At 50.1% G+C, this 20,767-nt stretch overlaps 1 protein-coding gene and 1 long non-coding RNA gene across 4 annotated transcripts in view; both read left to right on the top strand.

Moving 5' to 3' along the window:
- The window catches only part of PXDN (peroxidasin), a 115,423-nt gene extending 109,645 nt beyond the window's left edge, over window positions 1-5,778 (top strand). For both annotated transcript variants that reach the window (XM_008959512.5, XM_003807406.6), the window contains 2 exons: window positions 2,147-2,260; window positions 3,344-5,778. In XM_008959512.5, coding sequence (XP_008957760.3) covers window positions 2,147-2,260; window positions 3,344-3,463 — 234 coding nt within the window. In that variant the 3' untranslated portion in view covers window positions 3,464-5,778. The remainder of the gene's footprint in view (window positions 1-2,146; window positions 2,261-3,343) is intronic.
- Window positions 5,779-15,743: 9,965 nt separating this feature from the next.
- Window positions 15,744-20,767, top strand: part of LOC117979042 (uncharacterized) — a 77,750-nt gene continuing 72,726 nt past the window's right edge. For both annotated transcript variants that reach the window (XR_010109236.1, XR_004669640.3), the window contains exon 1: window positions 15,744-17,984. This is a non-coding gene — a long non-coding RNA (uncharacterized LOC117979042). The remainder of the gene's footprint in view (window positions 17,985-20,767) is intronic.

Below are 20,767 nucleotides of genomic sequence, written 5' to 3' on the forward strand. Positions count from 1 at the left end.
AGCCTAGAGACCAGGTGCACATCCCCCAGCAGCTGTCAGAGTGGACAGCGTGTGGCAGGTCTTCCTCCCTCCGCAGCCTAGAGACCAGGTGCACATCCCCCAGCAGCTGTCAGAGTGGACAGCGTGTGGCAGGTCTTCCTCCTTCTGCAGCCTAGAGACTAGGTGTACATCGCCTGGCAGCTGTCAGAGTGGACAGCGTGTGGCAGGTCTTCCTCCCTCCGCAGCCTAGAGACCAGGTGCACATCCCCTGGCAGCTGCCCAAGTGGACAGCGTGTGGCAGGTCTTCCTCCCTCTGCAGCCTAGAGACCAGGTGCACATCCCTCAGCAGCTGCCCAAGTGGACAGCATGCAGTGTTCACTCAGCTCCACCTGGCACTAGGAGAGAAGCAGAGACAAACCCAGGCTGACCCTTGGGGTCCGTGCTGGGGCCTGGGTGCCCTAGGGGGGTCTACTGGGGAGGGGGGTCTGTCAACCCCAAGGTCATTCAGGGCAGGCCTTGTGCACAGGTGACCCTGGACAGCATAGCAGAGGCAGAGGGGGACCAGCCACCCCACCTGTGTCGGCAAATACCAACGCCCTGTGCCCTCCCATGTTGCTGATTCTGTCCACAATGCTGGACTTCCTTCCACCCTCAGGATGAACGGGCAGCTCCCTGGGTGGCAGCGCTGGGTCTGAGAAATGTGGATGTTCCTTGTGATTTTGCAGCTGCTGACAGCACAGGGTGTGTGCCATCTGTGGTCATTTCCCTGCACCCCATGTGTGCAGAGGTGTTCGTGTATCTTGGTGACTGCAGAGGCACACACAGGCCGGCGTGGTCACTGCTTCTCTCTGGCTGTGAATTAAAGCAGGTCAGCCGCAGACACAGAGGTGACATGCAGGTCACCTGGAACCTCTGCAGACCGTCCTGGCTGCCACCCCTAAGTGCTCTCTGGCCCCTGTGCCACTGTTCCTGAGGCTTCCTTTTTTTTTTTTTTTTTTTCCCATGGTTTCAGCTAGAAAGTTCTAAGCTTTGATAACTTAAGTGCCAGTTGCTAATGAATGAGGCATGCAGGAAAGATGGCTTTCATTTAGAAGCCGTATCTGAGGCATTTCCCAAAGTGAGTAACTGTTTGGCTAGTTAGGTCCTAGATGTCCAGCTGTCATTATGAAATGCAGATGGTACGGTGAGGGGACGTCCACCTTTTTCAGCATGATGTGTGCATAGGTGAGACACTGCTGCTGCACAGGTTGGGGACCACACACTTATGGCTGACAGGAGATTAAAGAAGATGTTTTAATTGACATGAGTAAGTGGGTGGCTTGCTGAAGTTATTCACAGCCATCATCAGACAGCCTTACCTGTGGCTGAGCATGCTTTATGAGAAGGCTTATTAGAAGAATTGGGATATTTATGATAAATAATTTGTGTTCATTTCAGACATCACAGACAGTTTAGGTTCAAATGCAAGGGATGGAAAACTCCAAATCAGGATGGTTTTAATGAGGTGCGAGTTTACTTTTCCCTCACTCGTGGAGATTGCTGGACCCTCCGCAGTGCAGGGTCCCTGCTGCAGCTTGGTGCTGTGCTGTGGGTGGCCTCTTCCCAAGGTCACCTCATGGCCCAGGCATTTCCGGCCACTGTCACCCTGTCTGCCCCCCGGCCCTGCAAGATGCAAGAGAGGGTTTGAGGAAGGAGACCCTTCCAGGAGGCTTCTGCTACCCCTGTGCACGGCACAGCGGTTGGAAAGGTCACCTTGTTATGGGGCCCCGTGCTTCCAGAGAAAAGCCAGTGGTGTTGTTACTCGAAAAATAAGGCAGACTTGACTCTGGGGATTCTGAGTGATCATCGTTCGTTCTGGTGGAAGTGTAGGTGCAGGACGTTCTCGTCATCTGGTTGAATCTTGCTCCCACAGTCCTCTGAGAACGTCGCCTTTGTGACTACGGTTTTTGACAGCACGGTGGTGGGAATGTCTTCCATCGGGGCGTGTGGTCAGCCCCCGCCAGTCTAATAAGGAGGTTGGAGATTCTGTAAAAGTTCTTCAGAAATACTCCCCTCAAATGTTGTTTATTTTAAGGCATTATTTTCAGTGAAATAACATCTTTTAATACAAGAGCCAAGCTGTTACTCTGAAGTGCCCAATGAATGAATGTTCTTTGCTTTGCTGCAGATAAAGAAACTTGAATCACGGCTCAGTACCACAGAGTGCGTGGATGCCGGGGGCGAATCTCACGCCAACAACACCAAGTGGAAAAAGGATGCATGCACCATTTGTGAATGCAAAGTGAGTATGGGGGGCTCTATCTTCATGTCCTAAGGTATACGCAAGTCCGAGAGTCCCATGTGACCACTCAGGTGGGTGGCCCAGACGTCAGGGCCAGGCCCCTCCCCGCCTACCTGTGCCGGCCTCCATCCCTCCTTCACTCCTATGGAAGCACCAGGCAAGCCCAGCTCTCTGTGCACAGAGGACGTGCTAGGAGGCCCAGAACCTCAGCATGGTCCACCCCACAGAGGGCGGGCAGCCCCTACTCTGTGCGGGGCCACCTGGGGCTGCCTGTGTGCACTGGCTTCACCTCCCACCAGCTGTGGCAGGAATACTCATGCCACGGAAACCCATGAATGGGGTAGATCAGCTCCTCCCTGCAGAGCTGGTGGGTAAACACTGACCTGCCCACCACTGGCCCTGTCCCATCTCCAGTCAGGGCTGGGGGTGTTACAGAGGCCACTGGAGTCCCTGCAAAGGGAGACTGGTGGCAGGTGGAGGGTGCCCTGGTGCCGGCAGTGGACAGACATCTGGCTGGAACCAGGCTCCGTGGAAAGCTTGGGGCATAGTGTGAGGAGGCAGGATGGTGAGGACAGCGCGCCAGCCCGGGCACCTCACTTGCCATGGCCATTGGGAGAGGGCGCGCATCGGTGTCCCTGAGCTGGTCAGGTTTGGGAAGGGCAGACCGGGGAAGAGCAAAGCCCTGTCCCTTCCCCCCTCTCTCTAGTCCCATCCTGCTTCCTGACAACGCCCACCCCCAGACACAGTTCAAGGGGATCCAGGTGTGAGGTGGGAGGATGTGTCCAGCTGGTGGTCTTGGCCCCTCAGGGTGAGAGGACCATGGGCATGGACGGAAGGGTGGGACGGGAGCCTCAGGGAGACTTGTTATGGGGGCTCCCATTAACTCCTACCTGTCTGCAACTATGAAATCCTAAGAGAACCACAAAATCCATGCCCACAGGGCAAGTACAGCGGGCAAGGCAGGGGCCTCGGGGCAAGGCCTGACTCATGGCCGTGGCTGACGCCTGTCCCGGAGCTGACAGGCTTTGCTCACCTGAAGGCCATCCGAGAGCTGACAGGCTGTGCTCCGTCTCTCTTCTCCAGGACGGGCAGGTCACCTGCTTCGTGGAAGCTTGCCCCCCTGCCACCTGTGCTGTCCCCGTGAACATCCCAGGGGCCTGCTGTCCCGTCTGCTTACAGAAGAGGGCGGAGGAAAAGCCCTAGGCTCCTGGGAGGCTCCTCAGAGTTTGTCTGCTGTGCCATCGTGAGATCGGGTGGCCGATGGCAGGGAGCTGCGGGCTGCAGACCAGGAAACACCCAGAACTCGTGACATTTCATGACAACGTCCAGCTGGTGCTGTTACAGAAGGCAGTGCAGGAGGCTTCCAACCAGAGCATCTGCGGAGAAGGAGGCACAGCAGGTGCCTGAAGGGAAGCAGGCAGGAGTCCTAGCTTCATGTTAGACTTCTCAGGTTTTTATTTAATTCTTTTAAAATGAAAAATTGGTGCTACTATTAAATTGCACAGTTGAATCATTTAGGCGCCTAAATTGATTTTGCCTCCCAACACCATTTCTTTTTAAATAAAGCAGGATACCTCTATATGTCAGCCTTGCCTTGTTCAGATGCCAGGAGCCGGCAGACCTGTCACCCGCAGGTGGGGTGAGTCTCGGAGCTGCCAGAGGGGCTCACCGAAATCGGGGTTCCATCACAAGCTATGTTTAAAAAGAAAATTGGTGTTTGGCAAATGGAACAGAACCTTTGATGAGAGCGTTCACAGGGACACTGTCTGGGGGTGCAGTGCAAGCCCCCGGCCTCTTCCCTGGGAACCTCTGAACTCCTCCTTCCTCTGGGCTCTCTGTAACATTTCACCACACGTCAGCATCTAATCCCAAGACAAACATTCCCGCTGCTCGAAGCAGCTGTATAGCCTGTGACTCTCCGTGTGTCAGCTCCTTCCACACTTGATTAGAACATTCATAAGCCACATTTAGAAACAGGTTTGCTTTCAGCTGTCACTTGCACACATACTGCCTAGTTGTGAACCAAATGTGAAAAAACCTCCTTCATCCCATTGTGTATCTGATACCTGCCGAGGGCCAAGCGTGTGTGTTGACAACGCCGCTCCCAGCCGGCCCTGGTTGCGTCCACGTCCTGAACAAGAGCCGCCTCCGGATGGCTCTTCCCAAGGGAGGAGGAGCTCAAGTGTCGGGAACTGTCTAACTTCAGGTTGTGTGAGTGCGTTAAAAAAAAAAAAAAAAAAAAGAATCCCTATACCTCATTTGTATTTTTAAAATGCATGATGTTTTATGAAATTGTGTCCATTTTTTAGGTATTAGATATGGCAGAAAAACCATTTCCACTATGCAAAGTTCTTTTAGACGTCAGTGAAAATCAACTCTCATACCTCATGGTCTCTCTTTAATTGACCAAAACCTTCCATTTTTCTCTAAATACTAAGCGATCTGTGTTCTGAGCAACCTTTCCCCGAACACACAGCTTCAGTGCAGCACGCTGACCTGAGTATCCACCATGTGCCAGGCACAGTGCTGGGCACACGAGGCACCACGGTCCAGGCCACCTGCCCGCAGCAAGGCCCAGCTGAGGTGGTGGAGGGAGCCCCTGAGGTCAGGGGCTGTTTCGGTTCAGGGTGGCAGGTGTCCAGCACTGGGGTATGGCGTCGAGGCTTCCATGGGGTGGGGGAGGCCAGCTTCCTTCTGACAGGATGGGCGCATACAGTGCCTGGTGTGATTTGTGCACAACCCGTGTTCCAGGTGCACATCCTCCCAAGGAGACACCCAGACCCTTCCAGCACGGGCCGGCCAAGTTGCTGCGGCGGAGGCAGCATTTCAGCTGTGAGGAAGGTCCTTGGATTCATGTGTTTTATCTGTAAAAATGGTTGTCTTAACTTCTTAACCTCATATTGGTAAGTGATTGATAAAAATTGGTTGGTGTTTCATGACATGTGGACTTCTTTTGAAATAGCAAGTCAAATGTAGTGACCAAATTGTGGAAGAGATTTCTGTCAAATAGGAAATGTGCAAGTTCGTCTAAAAGCTGATGGTTATGTAAGTTGCTCAGGCACTCAGATGACAGCAGATTCTGGGTTCTGGGAGTGTTCTGTGCCTCTTCCATTCCCTGGAGGCCTCGTGGTCGCAGTGCTGAGGCGGCACACCTGCAGCACACCTGCGTAATGTGCGGTCTGGGCCAGTCACAAGGAATTGTGTTGTCTAAGCCAAAGGGGGAAGCTGACTGTGATTTACCAAAAAAAATTCTGTAATTCAAACCAAAATGTCTGCGGAATCACCAGTTTGATACTCTCTGTAATCAGAACAGTGGGCAGTGCCTGGGTGAGCGTGTCTAGCAGCCACTGTGCGGGATGGCTGTAACAGGAGTGGAATGTACATATTTATTTACTTTTCTAACTGCTCCAACAGCCAAATGCCTTTTTTATGACCATTGTATTCAGTTCATTACCAAAGAAATGTTTGCACTTTGTAATGATGCCTTTCAGTTCAAATAAATGGGTCACATTTTCAAATGGAGAATGGCTTTATTTTTTTTACCTGAAACCAGTACATGAGGCTAAAACTTTTCCAGGTGAGATCAAAAGCCTGAGAAGGGAAGGAGGTAGGTCCAGGAAGAAGCCCCAGAACTGTCCTAGTCACTAATCATTTTGTGACTAAATGTGAAAAAATTACTAAAAATAAGGTATTAGATAAAGTTGACTTCCTTTTCCGAAGCAGCTGGGATGCTTTAACCCGACTGAATTTTGGCAGGTGGGAGTGAGCTCTTGGGAAAAACCTCTGGCAAATAAATGCCCTTGTCTCCTGGAATCTTGGTGCTGTGGAGAAGGACATTTCTTTGTCAGAGAGGAGTGTACAAGCAATTCACACACCCAGGTGTCTGAGATGGGCAGATGCTTTTCCAGAAGCAAGAGCGCAGGTCAGGAGGGCACGGTGCACGGAAGACAGACACTCCCTTTCCAGGCCTGAGCTATGTGTGGCTCTGGGGCCAGAAGTCGGGGATGACATGTGACAATTGCTGAGCCCCTCAGGCTGTGGTTGGGTGGGAGAGAGGATGCTGCTCTAAAGGAAACTGGAATGGATCTGAGGGTATCTTTATAGGGCCTGGAAAAAATACTACTCATCTATGTAAGGAGAAAAATGAAATATTAACGAAAATTAAATATTATGTTGTTAAAATTGCCAAATCATTTCAAAATTAGAATGATAAATTGAGCTGCTTTCATGGAATGTTTATGAACATGGGATGAACACTCCTCAATCAACAAGACAAATTAGGTGCTTTTCTGTCACGAGGGAATGAGTGCCATATACCAATTTTAATTTAAATGAAATGCCTAATGCAAAACTAGCAAAAGTTAACCATACGTATCTTGTTTTAATAATATGTAGAATGCATTGAAACATTCCTATTGCTTTTTGTTATTAACACTTAATACCTGTTTCTGGTGTGCAAAATTATATGTCAAATGACATAAATACAGGCATACCTGGGAGATATTGTGGCTTCAGTTCCAGACCACCGCAATCAGTGACTATCTCAATAAAGCAAGTCATACAATTTTTTTGGTTTCCCAGTGCGAATAAAAGCTGTGTTCACATTACACTATGGTCTATTACATGCACAAAAGCATTATGTCTAAAAAATGTACATACCTTAATTTAAAAATACTTTATGGCTAAAAATAGTGAGCGATCATCTGAGCCTTCAGTGAGCTGTAATCTCTTTGCTGGTGGAGGGTCTTGTGTTGGTGTTAATGGCTGCTGACTGATTAGGGTGGTGGTTGTTGAAAGTTGGGGTGGCTGTGTCAATTTTGGAAAGTAAGACAAAATGAAGCTTAGCGCATTGGTTTAGCCTTACTTTCATGAAAGATTTATTTGTAGTAAGGGATGTTGTTTGATAGCATCTTACCCACAGAATTACTTATTTCAACATTGGAGTCAGTCCTCTCAAACCCTGCTGCTGCTTTATCACATAAACTTATGGAATATTCTAAATCCTATGTTGTCATTTCAACAGTGTTCACAATATCTTCACCAGGAGTAGAGTCCATCTCAAGAAACCACTCGCTTTGCTTATCCCCAAGAAGCAACTCCTCATCCATTCAAGATTGATCACGAGATTGCAGCAATTCAGTCCCATCTTCAGACTCCACTTCTAATTCTCTTGCTATTTCCACCACATCTGCAGTTACTGCCTCCACTGAAGTCTTAAACCCCTCAGAGTTATCCATGAGGGCAGGAATCAACTTTTTTAACAGGCACTCCTGTTAGTGTGTATATTTTGACCTGCTCCCATGGATCATAAATATTTTAATAGCATCTAGAGTGGTGAATTCTTTCCAGAAGGTTTTCAGTTTACTTTGCCCCAATCCATTAGAAGAATCACTGTCTATGGCAGCTACAGCCTAATGAAATGATTTCTTACTTGAAAGTCAAAATTATTACTTGATCCATGGGCTGCAGAATGGATGTTGTGTAAACATTCATCTCTTTGTACATCCCCATTAGAGCTCTTGCATGACCAAGTGCATTGTCAATGAGCAATAATATTTTGAAGATAATTGATTTTTTCTGAGCAGTAGTTCTCAAGAGTGGGCTTAAAATATTCAGTAAATCATGCCATAAACATATGTGCTGTCATCCAGGCTTTGTTCCATTTATAAAGCACGGGCAGAGTTGATTTAGCATAATTCTTAAAGGTCTGAAGATTCTCAGAAGTAAATGAACATTGACTTCAACTTAAGGTCACCAGCTGCACCAGCCATGGCAAGAGAGTCACCCTGTCCTCTGAAGCTTTGAAGCCAGGCATTGACTTCTCCTCTCCAGCTATGAAAGTCCGGAATGCTTCTTCTTCCAATAGAAGGCTGTTTTGTCCACATGGAAAATCTGTTGTTTCATGTAGTCATCTTCATCAGTGATCTCAGAGCTTCTGGAGAACTTGCTGCAGCTTCTCCATCAGCACTTGCTGCTTCTCCTTGCACTTTCATGCTGTGGAGACGGCTTCTTTCCTTAAACCTCAGAACCAACCTCTGCTAGCTTCAGAGTCTATTTCTGCAGCTTCCTCACCACTCTCAGCTTTCACAGAATTGAATGGAATTAGGGCCTTACTCTGTGTTAGGCTTTGGCTTAAGGGAATGTTGTGTCTGACTTACCTTGTATCCAGACCATTCAAACTTTCTCCATATCAGCCATAAGGCTGTCTCACTTATTATTTGTGTTTCATCATTAGTGGGTTCACTGGGGTAGCACTTTTAATTCCCTTCAAGAACTTTTTCTTGGCATTCACGACTGGTTGTTTGGCACAAGAGACCTGGCTTTTGGCCAATTTCAGCTTTCGACATGCCTTCCTCACTAAGCTGAATCATGTTTAGCTTTTGATTTCAAGTGAGAGACATGTGACTCTTCCTTTCACTTGAACACTTAGGGTCATTGTAGGATTATTAATTGGTCTAATTTCAACATTATTGTGTCTCAAGGAATAGGGAAGTCTGAAGAGAGGGAGAATAACCCATTCGGGGCCCAAAGCAATTAATAGTAACATCAAAGATCATTGATCACAGATCACCGTAACAGATATCATGAAAAAGTTTGAAATATTGCAAGAATTACCAAAATGTGCCAGAGACACAAAGTAAGCACGTTACTACAAAAATGGCCCCATTGGATTTGCTCCACACAGGGTTGCCACAAACCTTTAATTAAAAAAAAAAAAAAAAAAAAAAAACCTGTATCTGTGGGCCAGGAATGGTGGCTCACGCCTGTAATCCCAGCACTTTGGGAGGCCGAGGTGGGTGGATCACCAGAGGTCAGGAGTACGAGACCAGCCTGGCCAACGTGATGAAACCTCGTCTCTACTAAAAATACAAAAAATTACCCAGGTATGGTGGCGGGTGCCTGTAGTCCCAGCTACTCCGGAGGATGAGGCAGGAGAATCGCTTGAACCCGGGGAGGCAGAGGTTGCAGTGAGCTGAGATTGCGCCACTGCACTCCAGCCTGGGCAACAAGAGCGAGACTCCAACTCAAAAAAAAAAAGAAAAAATGCAGTATCTGTGAAGTGCAATAAATCAAAGCATAAAATGAGTTGTGCCTGTGGTTTTTTGTTTGTCAAAGCATTCACCAAAAGATTCTTACATGTGTTTAGTGAACTTCCCAAATGTTTTCTGACAAAGTTTCCGGAAGGCATCTGATTGGCATCCACTGAGTTTCATGCAACAGTTTTTCTGGTGAAACCAATTTATCACCACCCACAATTCTAATCATGACACTCTAGAATCTCGGAGATGGAATAGATGAGTGAGCAAAGTGTATTTGCAAAAGAGTCATCTATTCCTAAGCTATCACATGCTTTAAGTTTATCCAAGTCCCCACCATGTGACCAGTTGGGAGCCTCAGCTTGAACGGATTTAAGATTATCCTGTAATTACAGATGAGGAAAAATGGTCCTAGAGGGCTGGCCACATTGCACCAGGCCACCAAACAATATGAGAGCTCATCCAACATCAGCCCAGCCCCATGCGCTGTTGCACACAGCTGTGAGCATTGCACCTGCCCGATACCCCAGCCTGCCTGTATCCACCCCGGTTTGCACACCACTGTGAGGAAGCACGCCCCATCATGGCTCCTTAGCTCAGTCCTGCTGAGGGGTTGCCATTCCCAAGTTGTCCTTAATGTCCTAGTGGCTATAACAAAGGCACCAAACAGCCACTACAGTTTTGCTTTTCATGTATTCAGTGTTAAGCCTTTGTGCTTAAAGTCTTCCATTTTAGGTTTACTTTCATTTATATTTATGGTAACAAATATGCTCACATCCCAAACCTGGGGATATTGACAGTCAGTTAGCATGTTTGAATCTGGAAGATTCCTGAAACTCCAGTAATGACTGTTTTTATGTTTGTGGGATTTGTTAAAAATAACTCGGTCTGTGTTCACCATCACAGTATCTGGGGTTTCTTTGTTCCAACTGTGGGGACTCCAGAGGGCAGAAGCCAAGGTTGAAAGCCTAACATCTCCATTGTCCTTCCCATTATATCGTGAACGTGTCCCTAACTTAACAAAGTGATCCTTTTTCCATCATAACTCTGGATGTCACCCTTATGGTCTAGTACAATACCGCCAAGAAACCACAGTTTTCAGGAACCACTTTGCGGTTACTGGTTTGGTGCTGCGGAGGACGGAAGGAAACACGGTGTACCCCTTTATCAGTTGCAATGACTGTTCAGACATGGACAGTAAATTGGTGTGGCTTTTCTATTACCGTGGTTTGGGGAAGAGAAGGAATAGAAATCTTCAGATTTTCATTATTATTTTTTTCTGACCTTGAGCATAATCTTAAGTTATAGGAAAAATTTTATCTTCAATGTGTTTTATCAAAAACATACCTCCTTAATGATTATTAACCCACAATTAAAAGCCGTAAGTGGACCATCCTGGCTAACACGGTGAAACCCTGTCTCTACTAAATATACAAAAAAATTAGCCGGGCATGGTGGCGGGCACCTGTAGTCCCAGCTACTCGGGAGGCTGAGGCAGGAGAATGGCATGAACCCAGGAGGTGGAGCTTGCAGTGAGCCAAGATCGTGCCACTGCACTCCAGCCTGGGTGACAGAGAGAGACTCCATCTCAAAAAAAAAAAAAGCCCTAAGTTAAGTACTCTATGATGTTATAGTCACATGCTTTTAAAATTGTCTGCATCCTTCCCAGCATGCAAACTGCTTTTCTTGTTGTTTTGTCCTCAAGAAGCAAACTCATCAGGACATAGGAATGGAGCCTGGCTGAGTGACTAGTATGCACCTGTTTATAGAGGAAGTTCCTGGAAAACATTCATGTTTGTATTATTTAAAAATTACTGCACCAGAAATTAACTCAGAGAATGACCACTGGTCATCATTTCTTATGATTCAGGGTGTGTAGGGGAAGGGAGCAGGATGTTTGATGCCGTGTTGTGGCCGCACACTCTGTGGAGACTCGGGACCCTGAGTTTGCCGGGAAAGCTCTGGGCTGGGCTGTGTCCGGCGGCCTCTCTCTAACTCCTCGGTGCCCTGCCTCCCATGCCCTGCAGTCAGGAACTGCTGGACCCAAGACTCGAACCCACTGCCTCTGACCTTGAGTCGGGTACTCTCTTCATTTTACCAAATGTAGAGAAACAACGTGTACATTGAATTAAAACTTTGATTTGTTCCATGCTAGCCCCGAAACACGGATAGAATTGCAGAGTTCATTGGAAGCTTCGCATCCGAAAGACAAAATCGTGTAATTTTAGGAACCTGAGTGCTTGTAATAAAATGACTGCAATTTATTAGCTCTGTGGCCTTTACCAACTCACGTGGCCTTTCCAAATCTTTTTTTTTCTTTGTAAACCAGAGAGAATTACGCCGTCCACCTTGTGAGTCTGCTGTACAGATGACCTGAGATGTTCCTATCAAAGTGCTTAGCTCAGGCTAGGAGCTGAATTCTCCTTTCCCGGTCGTTTGAGCACAGCCTTGCCCCTAGAGCCCTCAGGCTCAGAGACCCTCCCCCACATCCCATAATTACTTTTAGAAAAACACAGAGACTCACTCATGCTTTCGGGCAGCAGGGAAAAGAGAAGATTCTGGACCTCTTCCCTGACTTCCTACACTGCCTGAAGGTAAAGGCAACGAAGTTATGAGAAGCAGCTGAAGTTATGATGAGAAGCAGCCGCATCAGACCCAGAACATCTGGCAATTAGAGGCCAGTGGCTAATAGCTCAAGCCTTGCAGAGGCCAGGAATGTGGTTACAAAAGACGGTGCACCTGGGCCCAGCGGGAGCCTTCCAGAAACTGCCGCACAGCCCTCCCCAGCACCCTCCTTCCTGAGTGACTGAGTTCCCCCAGGCATTCCAAACACACCTTTCCTGTCTTTGTGTTTGCTCAGCCTGTCTTCTCCTCCCCTCATCCTTGTTACTTGAAATATCTCCGTAGCTCCGCATTGCCCACAGCCGGATCCACGGTGACTAATCTCCGGGAAGGCGTCCAGCGTGAGCCGTGAGGCCTGCGCCTGCGCCGGACTTTACCACTCACCAGGAGTCTCTGCCCGCCGCCCCCAGCGCGGTTCTCTTCCCTGCTAGACGTAAAGTCCTGGGGACGAGCACAGCCCAGGTGAGCTTTGCTCCACCATCCTTACCTTAACTCGAAATCATGGCTGATTCTGTCCCCGTCCTACTTCGGTAGTGGCTCCATGACTTTTTTTTTTCTTTTCTTTTTTTTTTTGAGATGGAGTCTCACTCTGTCACCCAGGCTGGAGTGCAGTGGTGGCGCGATCTCTGCTCACTGCAAGCTCCGCCTCCCAGGTTCAAGCGACTTCCTGCCTCAGCCTCCTGAGTAGCTGGGATTACAGGTGCCCACCACCACACCCGGCTAATTTTTGTATTTTTAGTAGAGACGGGGTTTCATCATTTGGACCAGGCTGGTCTCAAACTCCTGACCTCAGGTGATCCGCCTGCCTCGGCCTCCCAAAGTGCTGGGATTACAGGCGTGAGCCACCGTGCCCGGCTCCGTGACTTTTTAAGAGGTGAAGATCTTTGCTTATAGCCTGATGGTCACAGAGTCTTTGTATTTTTTGCAAATAGTACACCTGAAGCCGTGAGATTTGGGTGAGCTCCATTCCCGTTAATTGCTATTTGAGCTCAGACAAATTATGTAACTTATTTGAGACTCAATTTTCAGCTATAAAATTGTCAACCTAATAAGAATTTTTTGGCCAGGTGCGGTGGCTCATGCCTGTAATCCCAGCACTTTGGGAGGCCTAGGTTGGAGGATCGCCTGAGCTTAGGAGTATGAGACCAGCCTGGGTAATAAGGTGAAACCCCATCTGTACCAAAAATACAAAAAAAAAAAAAAAAAAAAAAAATTAACCAGGCGTGGTGGCTTGTGCCTGTAGCCCCAGCTACTCTGGAGGCTGAGGTGGGAGAATCGCTTGAACCCACAAGGAGGAGGTTGTGACAGAGGGAGACTCCGTCTCAAAACAAAAAGAAAAAAAAAGAAAACAGTATATTTTATTTGAACAAAATAAATGTCAGTAAAAAGAAAAAAAATAAAAAGGATACAGCCGTCTGACCTGCCGGGGGCGGCAGCGGCTTGTTGGGCAGAGTCACCGTGTTCTGCACCCAGATCCCGGCAGGGTCAACCCCTTCCCTGCCAAGAAAGAGCAAGTCCCACCCTCTCAGGGGTCCGAGGGCCACGGCTGTGTCATCTGTGAAGGTAACTGGGGAAAACGGCTCTTCTGGATGCTCCAGAATTGTTTGTCTTATGGACCCTGTGGATAAATACCTCCCTGGTCTCGTGTGTGGAGGTAGCTAGAGCTTTGCCTGGGGCATCGTCGTGCTGTCAGCATGAGCCGGCACTAGAGTAACCTCAGCTCAGTGGCGGAGACTGTAAGCAAGTCCAGATTAGCAATGATCATTCATCTTGCCATCTCTTTCTTCACTTGTTCATTCAGCTACCGGGAGCCCGGCTCTGTGCTCCTAGCTCTGTGACTGAGGTAGATATAAAATAGGCAGAGACTCCATGCAGGTTAGATACAGACTGGCTGGAGACTGTGTACAGTCAATACAGACCAAATATAGGCTAAATATAGGCTATGTATAGACTACATATGGACTATAGACTAGATGGAGACTGGGTATAGCTATACAGGCTTGCAGCCTATATAGCTTAGCTATAGACCAGGTGTAGATTGGATATTGATTAGATACATACAGATTGGATGTAGACTGCATGTATTAATAGATGAAATATAGAGAAGATATTGACTTGATGAAGACTGGATATAGATGGAAATACACTAGATATGGCCTAGATATAGACTAGATGTAGAGTACATATTGACTAGATACATTAGACTAGACGGACTGAATCTACATGAGATACTGACTAGATATAGACTGGATATAGACTAGATATAGACTAGATATAGATTAGACTAGATGTAGAGTGGATATTGACTAGATACTTATAGACTAGATGTAGACTGGATGTAGATGAGATATTGACCGGATATAGACTGCATATAGACTAGACAGCCTAGACGTGGACTAGGTAGAGACTGTGCTGGGTTCTGCTCCATTAAGGAGCATGGAGAAAGAGAAGATGGACGAGTGACGTGTTGGGCTGTGTGATGAATGTGTCAAGGAGAGCACGGGACCACCCAGGAGCACACAACAGGGGCTCCTTGTTCCTCATGGAAGTGAAGAAAACCTCTTGGCAGTGAGGAGCCCTGGAACAGGGCTGGGGCAGCCATTGGAGGGGACAGTGACATCGTGTCCCAGGTGGAAGGGCCTCAGGGCTCCAGGGGAGTCTCCACAGCTAAGCAGGGTCCAATAGCCTCAAAGAAGGTGACCATTTTTTTCTGAGTGGCCTGGGGAAGCCCCTGGCAGGGCTGAAGAGGGGGCGCATCTGAATGGAGCACTCAACAGGCAGCCTTTGTCACATCAAGGTTGGGGTTCCCCTAGAGCTGCAGGGGAAGAGGGCACCGTCCTTTCCACTCCCTGATGTGGAGGAGGGGTCCAAGAGGAGTTCTGGGGCAAGCAGTGTGTCCTGTGAGCATAAAGGTGTCAGATGAAACGCCAGCAGGAGACAGGAGAGAAGGGGACTCTGCAGGCAAGGGGGAGCTTCGGGTCAGCTACAGGGGAGTTGGTCTCAAGGCCACTGATAGGAATGGCAGCAGCTCCACTAGCCCAGACTTCACTGTGACGAATCCCCCTCCTCCAGACCCATGACCTCCATTGGCCGGAAAACTCTCACCGTAAATATACGAACATACTATGGCTGCCACGTGGATCCAGCTCCCAAAGCTGCACGACATGCAACCTGCCCAGTTGCAAGTCATCATATGGGGGCCTAAACTTTGTGTATTAGCCTTGCTTCTGTGGGGCGTTTGTGCATTTGGCATCATCCACACCCACCCAACCCCTGGTTAGGGCGTGCCTTGCTGGTACACTGGGGCTTCCGCCACCTCCCTCCCTGGCTCACTATGTCCCGAGATCCCAGAGCAGCCTCATTCACTGACCTGAGATGCCTGAAGTAGTGCCAGCATTATATTGTTCCTCTGAGGGAGACGACACAGTCAGCCATTGCATTGTTCCTCTGAGGGAGATGACACAGTCAGCCATTGCATTTTTCCTCTCAGGGAGATGATACAGTCAGCCATTGCATTGTTCCTCTGAGAGAGACACAGCCAGCCATTGCATTGTTCCTTTCAGGGAGACGGCAGTCAGCCATTGCATTGTTCCTCTGAGGCAGATGGCACAGTCAGCCATTGCATTGTTCCTCTGAGGGAGATGACACAGTCAGCCATTGCATTGTTCCTCTGAGGGAGATGACACAGTCAGCCATTGCATTGTTCCTCTGAGGGAGATGACACAGTCAGCCATTGCATTGTTCCTTGAGGGAGATGATACAGTCATTTGGTCAAAGCCATTGCATGTGTTTGTTTTCTTAGGGCACTTTCTGGAGAGAAGATTTTGATGGGGAAAGATAAGAGAGCATTTGGATATCTACGCACTGTCAACAGAAATGAGGCTTCAGGCCAAGGCTTCTAAAATGCAGGATTCCCAAAGTGGCAGTCACATAAGACGGGTCCCTCCATCGCCTTCTAGAATATTGAGAAGATCATCACGCCTGGGACTGGCTTACAGCACTGATCTTTTTCTTGTTAGCAGAGACTCCAGGAAGCAGATGAGCAGACCTACAGGCCTGCTATGTGCACCGCGGCCCACACTGCCGCCTGCCTGGGATCCTGCATCACCCGAGTCTTCCTGCGGACCACCCTGGGTGGTGCACATGCGGTCATCATTGTGCAAAGGAAGCTTTAGTTCTATAATGAAAGCCCCTTTAGTAAGTGATGCTCCTTGAAGACTTGGTCAGCGTCTCGTTCACCTCTTTATCCCCAGACTTAGCACAATTCCAGCCCCAAATCGGCAATGGACCTTTGACCAAGTGACATGTCAGTGCTTCAGGGAGCTTCACTGATCAGGACAGAAGTGAGTGACTGGAGGAAGGTGACCCGGATGTCTGTAACCCCCAGAAAGGGTGAGATGGCTGTTTTATCAGCCAGCATTGCCGAGTTGGTTGTGTGACGACATCCTGTCTGACTGCTGGGCCTTACCGGTGTGTTCTCTGCTGGAGCCGTGACAGTTTGAGTTGAGGACATTTTACATCAATCACTGAACTGCACGAACGATGGAAATCCAGCAAGGGACCCCGTCGGACCTGATTGACCGCAGAGCTACCTTTTGCTCTTTCTGGATGCCACACAGCCTCCTCCTCCCACCTGTCCTTGGAGCTTGCGTTGGTCCACTTTCATGCTGCTGATAAAGCCATACCTGAGACTGGGTAATTTATAAAGAAAAAGAGGTTTAATGGACTCACAGTTCCACGTGGCTGGGGAGGCCTCACAATCACGGCGGAAGTTGAAAGGCATGTCTTACATGGCAGCAGGCAAGAGAGAATGAGAGCCAAGCAAAGGGGGTTTCCCCTTATAGAACCATCAGATCAGCTGGGCGCAGTGGCTCACTCCTGTAATCCCAGCACTTTGGGATGCTGAGGTGGGAGGATCACAAGGTCAGGAGTTTGAGACGAGCCTGACCAATATGGTGAAACCCCGTCTCTACTAAAAATACAAAAATTATTTGGGCATGGTGGTGTGCGCCTGTAGTCCCAGCTACTCGGGAGGCTGAGGCAGGAGAATCGCTTGAACCTGGGAGGTGGAGGTTGCAGTGAGCTGAGATTGTGCCACTGCACTCTAGCCTGGGCGACAAAGCGAGACGCTGTCTCAAAAAAACAAAAACAAAAACAAAAAAACCCATCAGATCTCATGAGACTTATTTACTACCATGAGAACAGTATGGGGGAAACCACCCTCATGATTCAATTATCTCCTGCTGGGTCCCTCCCTAAACACATGGGAATTATGGGAGCTACAATTCAAGATGAGATTTGGGTGGGGACACAGCCAAACCATATCAGAGCTGTGCTCCCAAGCACCCAAGGACTGCCGAGTTCTCAGGCTGGCAGCTCCAGCTGATGGCACGTCACTGGGGGGTGAGGTGTTGAGGACCTGAGCTGCCCCCAGGCTCTGCAATGGAAAGCATCAGGCTGGACTTGGACATTCTGGGTGGGAAGTGTCTGGAACCTGGATGCTGGCTTGGAGAGGAGCCTCAGGAGGAATCGCCAGGATTCTCAGCTGTCGAGAATGTCACCCGCTGCTATACTCCCAACAGCAAGGGAGGCACCTGGCACGTCGTGAGCAACTCTCGTGTATTTGTTGCATGCTCTAGCCCAAGAATGGCCAATGAGTTTCACCTGCCAGTATTCACAGGCCTGTGTGCCGAGAGTGTTCCTTACCATTGTTTCATTATTATTCGGCTAAGGAGGATTTTTAGACATTATGTTCCTAGTCAAGCCCTCACCTCTGCAATGAAATTATAATACCACTGTTGACCCAAAGCTGAGCAGCAAGCGCTAGAACTGAGGGAAATCATGGTGAGATTTATTCTGAGCCAAGCTGGAGGACTTAGGCCCAGGAACACAGAATCTGTGTCCACTGAGAGTGTATCTCAAAGCAGGCTCCATGAGGCACCGTGAACTTACATTTTCTAACAGGCAGATGTATCTGGCCCAGAAGGTGGGAGAGGCAAGCGGTGAGCAGCCGTGACGTTCCTGAGATTCTGATGAGTGCTCGGTGGCACTGCCCACACGATAAGGTAAGTATGCAGCTGAGTGGGGGCTGGAGGGAGACTGGTTCCCTCCTGTATTCGGCTGAGCGGGGGCTGGAGGGAGACAGGTTACCTCCTGTATGTGGCTGAGCGGGGGCTGGAGGGAGACAGGTTCCCTCCTGTATGCAGTTGAGTGGGGGCTACAGGGAAACTGGTTCCCTCCTGTATGCGGCTGACCGGGGGCTGGAGGGAGAGTGGTTCCCTCCTGTATGCGGTTGAGTGGGGTCTGGAGGGAGACTGGTTCCCTCCTGTATGTGGCTGAGCTGGGGCTGTAGGGAGACTGGTTCCCTCCTGTATTCGGCTGAGCGGGGGCTGGAGAGAGACTGGTTCCCTCCTCTATGCAGCTGAGCGGGGGCTACAGGGAGACTGGTTCCCTCCTGTATGTGGCTGAGTGGGGGCTGCAGGGAGACTGGTTCCCTCCTGTATGCAGCTGAGCGGGGGATACAGGGAGACTGGTTCCCTCCTGTATGCAGCTGAGCGGGGGCTGGAGGGAGACTCGTTCGCTCCTGTATGCAGCTGAGCGGGGGCTACAGGGAGACTGGTTCCCTCCTGTATGCAGTTGAATGGGGGCTACAGGGAGACTGGTTCCCTCCTGTATGCAGCTGAGCAGGGGCTGGAGGGAGACAGGTTCCCTCCTGTATGCAGCTGAGTGGGGGCTGCAGGGAGACTGGTTCCCTCCTGTATGCAGCTGAGTGGGGGCTGCAGGGAGACTGGTTCCCTCCTGTATGCAGCTGAGCGGGGGCTGGAGGGAGACTGGTTCCCTCCTGTATGCGGCTGAGCGGGGGCTGGAGGGAGACTGGTTCCCTCCTGTACTCAGTTGAGTGGGGGCTGCAGGGAGACTGGTTCCCTCCTGTATGCAGCTGAGCGGGGGCTGCAGGGAGACTGGTTCCCTCCTGTATGCGGCTGAGCGGGGGCTGGAGGGAGACTGGTTCCCTCCTGTACTCAGTTGAGTGGGGGCTGCAGGGAGACTGGTTCCCTCCTGTATGCAGCTGAGCGGGGGCTGGAGGGAGACTGGTTCCCTCCTGTACTCAGTTGAGTGGGGGCTGCAGGGAGACTGGTTCCCTTCTGTATGCAGCTGAGCAGGGGCTGGTGGGAGACAGGTTCCCTCCTGTATGCAGCTGAGTGGGGGCTGCAGGGAGATTGGTTCCCTCCTGTATGCAGCTGAGCTGGGGCTACAGGGAGACTGGTTCCCTGCTGTATGTGGCTGAGCGGGATCTGGAGGGAGACTGGTTCCCTCCTGTATGCAGCTGAGCAGGGGCTGGAGGGAGACAGGTTCCCTCCTGTATGCAGCTGAGTGGGGGCTGCAGGGAGACTGGTTCCCTCCTGTATGCAGCTGAGCGGGGGCTGGAGGGAGACTGTTTCCCTCTTGTATGCAGTTGAGTGGGGGCTACAGGGAGACTGGTTCCCTCCTCTATGCAGTTGAGCGGGAGCTGGAGGGAGACTGGTTCCCTCCTGTATGCAGCTGAGCGGGGGCTGGAGGGAGACTGGTTCCCTCCTGTATGCATCTGAGTGGGGGCTGGAGGGAGACTGGTTCCCTCCTGTATGCAGTTGAGTGGGGGCTACAGGGAGACTGGTTCCCTCCTGTATGCGGTTGAGTGGGGGCTGGAAAGAGACTGGTTCCCTCCTGTATGCAGTTGAGTGGGGGCTATAGGGAGACTGGTTCCCTCCTCTATGCGGTTGAGCGGGGGCTGGAGGGAGACTGGTTCCCTCCTGTATGCGGTTGAGTGGGGGCTGGAGGGAGACTCGTTCCCTCCTGTATGCGGTTGAGTGGGGGCTGGAGGGAGACTCGTTCCCTCCTGTATGCAGTTGAGTGGGGGCTGGAGGGAGACTGGTTCCCTCCTGTATGCAGTTGAGTGGGGGCTACAGGGAGACTGGCTCCCTCCTGTATGCAGTTGAGTGGGGGCTGGAGGGAGACTGGTTCCCTCCTGTATGCAGCTGAGTGGAGGCTGGAGGGAGACTGGTTCCCTCCTGTATGCAGTTGAGTGGGGGCTACAGGGAGACTGGCTCCCTCCTGTATGCAGTTGAGTGGGGGCTGGAGGGAGACTGGTTCCCTCCTGTATGCAGTTGAGTGGGGGCTGGAAGGAGACTGGTTCCCTCCTGTATGCAGTTGAGCGGGGGCTGGAGGGAGACTGGTTCCCTCCTGTATGCAGTTGAGCGCGGGCTGGAGGGAGACTGGTTCCCTCCTGTATGCAGCTGAGTGGGGGCTGGAGGGAGACTGGTTCCATCCTGTCTTTATTCTACAGGTTTATGATAAACAGGTTTATGACCAGTACCTGCCAGTGAAATATTTAACAAACCCCAGTTACATGGGCAAGAGGCCAGTTTTAGTTTAGAGGCCTTGGTTTTATTAGCTGTGGGTCCCAATGCAGCCATTAGAGGCTACTATTAAGATCTTCTTTTCAATGTTCCTTTTCTGACCCCACACAGGAACTATAAACCTGTTCATGTGTTGACCCTCCCAAGAATCACAAATATTGCAATGGCCAAGAATTTTTGTCCACCCAGGAGCTAATGTTGCCTCCTTGGGAGTGACTCTGCCAGACTAAGGATGCCTGGCCTGGGGGTAGGGCTGCTTTGGGCATGAGGACAGGAGTGACCCGCAGCCCCGTGAGCAGCCACCACCCGTGAGAAGCCCAGGCTGCCAGCAGCAGGGGGCCTTGTGTCTCTGCCCCTAGGTGGGTGCAGACGAGGGCCAGGGTCTCCACCCGCCAGCCTGGTGCTCACTGCACAGCAAGAAGGTTTCCCAGTGGGAACAGACTGAACCAGGCCCT

The sequence above is a fragment of the Pan paniscus genome, chromosome 12 (assembly GCF_029289425.2).
Source record: "Pan paniscus chromosome 12, NHGRI_mPanPan1-v2.0_pri, whole genome shotgun sequence".
Taxonomy (NCBI): Eukaryota; Metazoa; Chordata; class Mammalia; order Primates; family Hominidae; genus Pan; species Pan paniscus.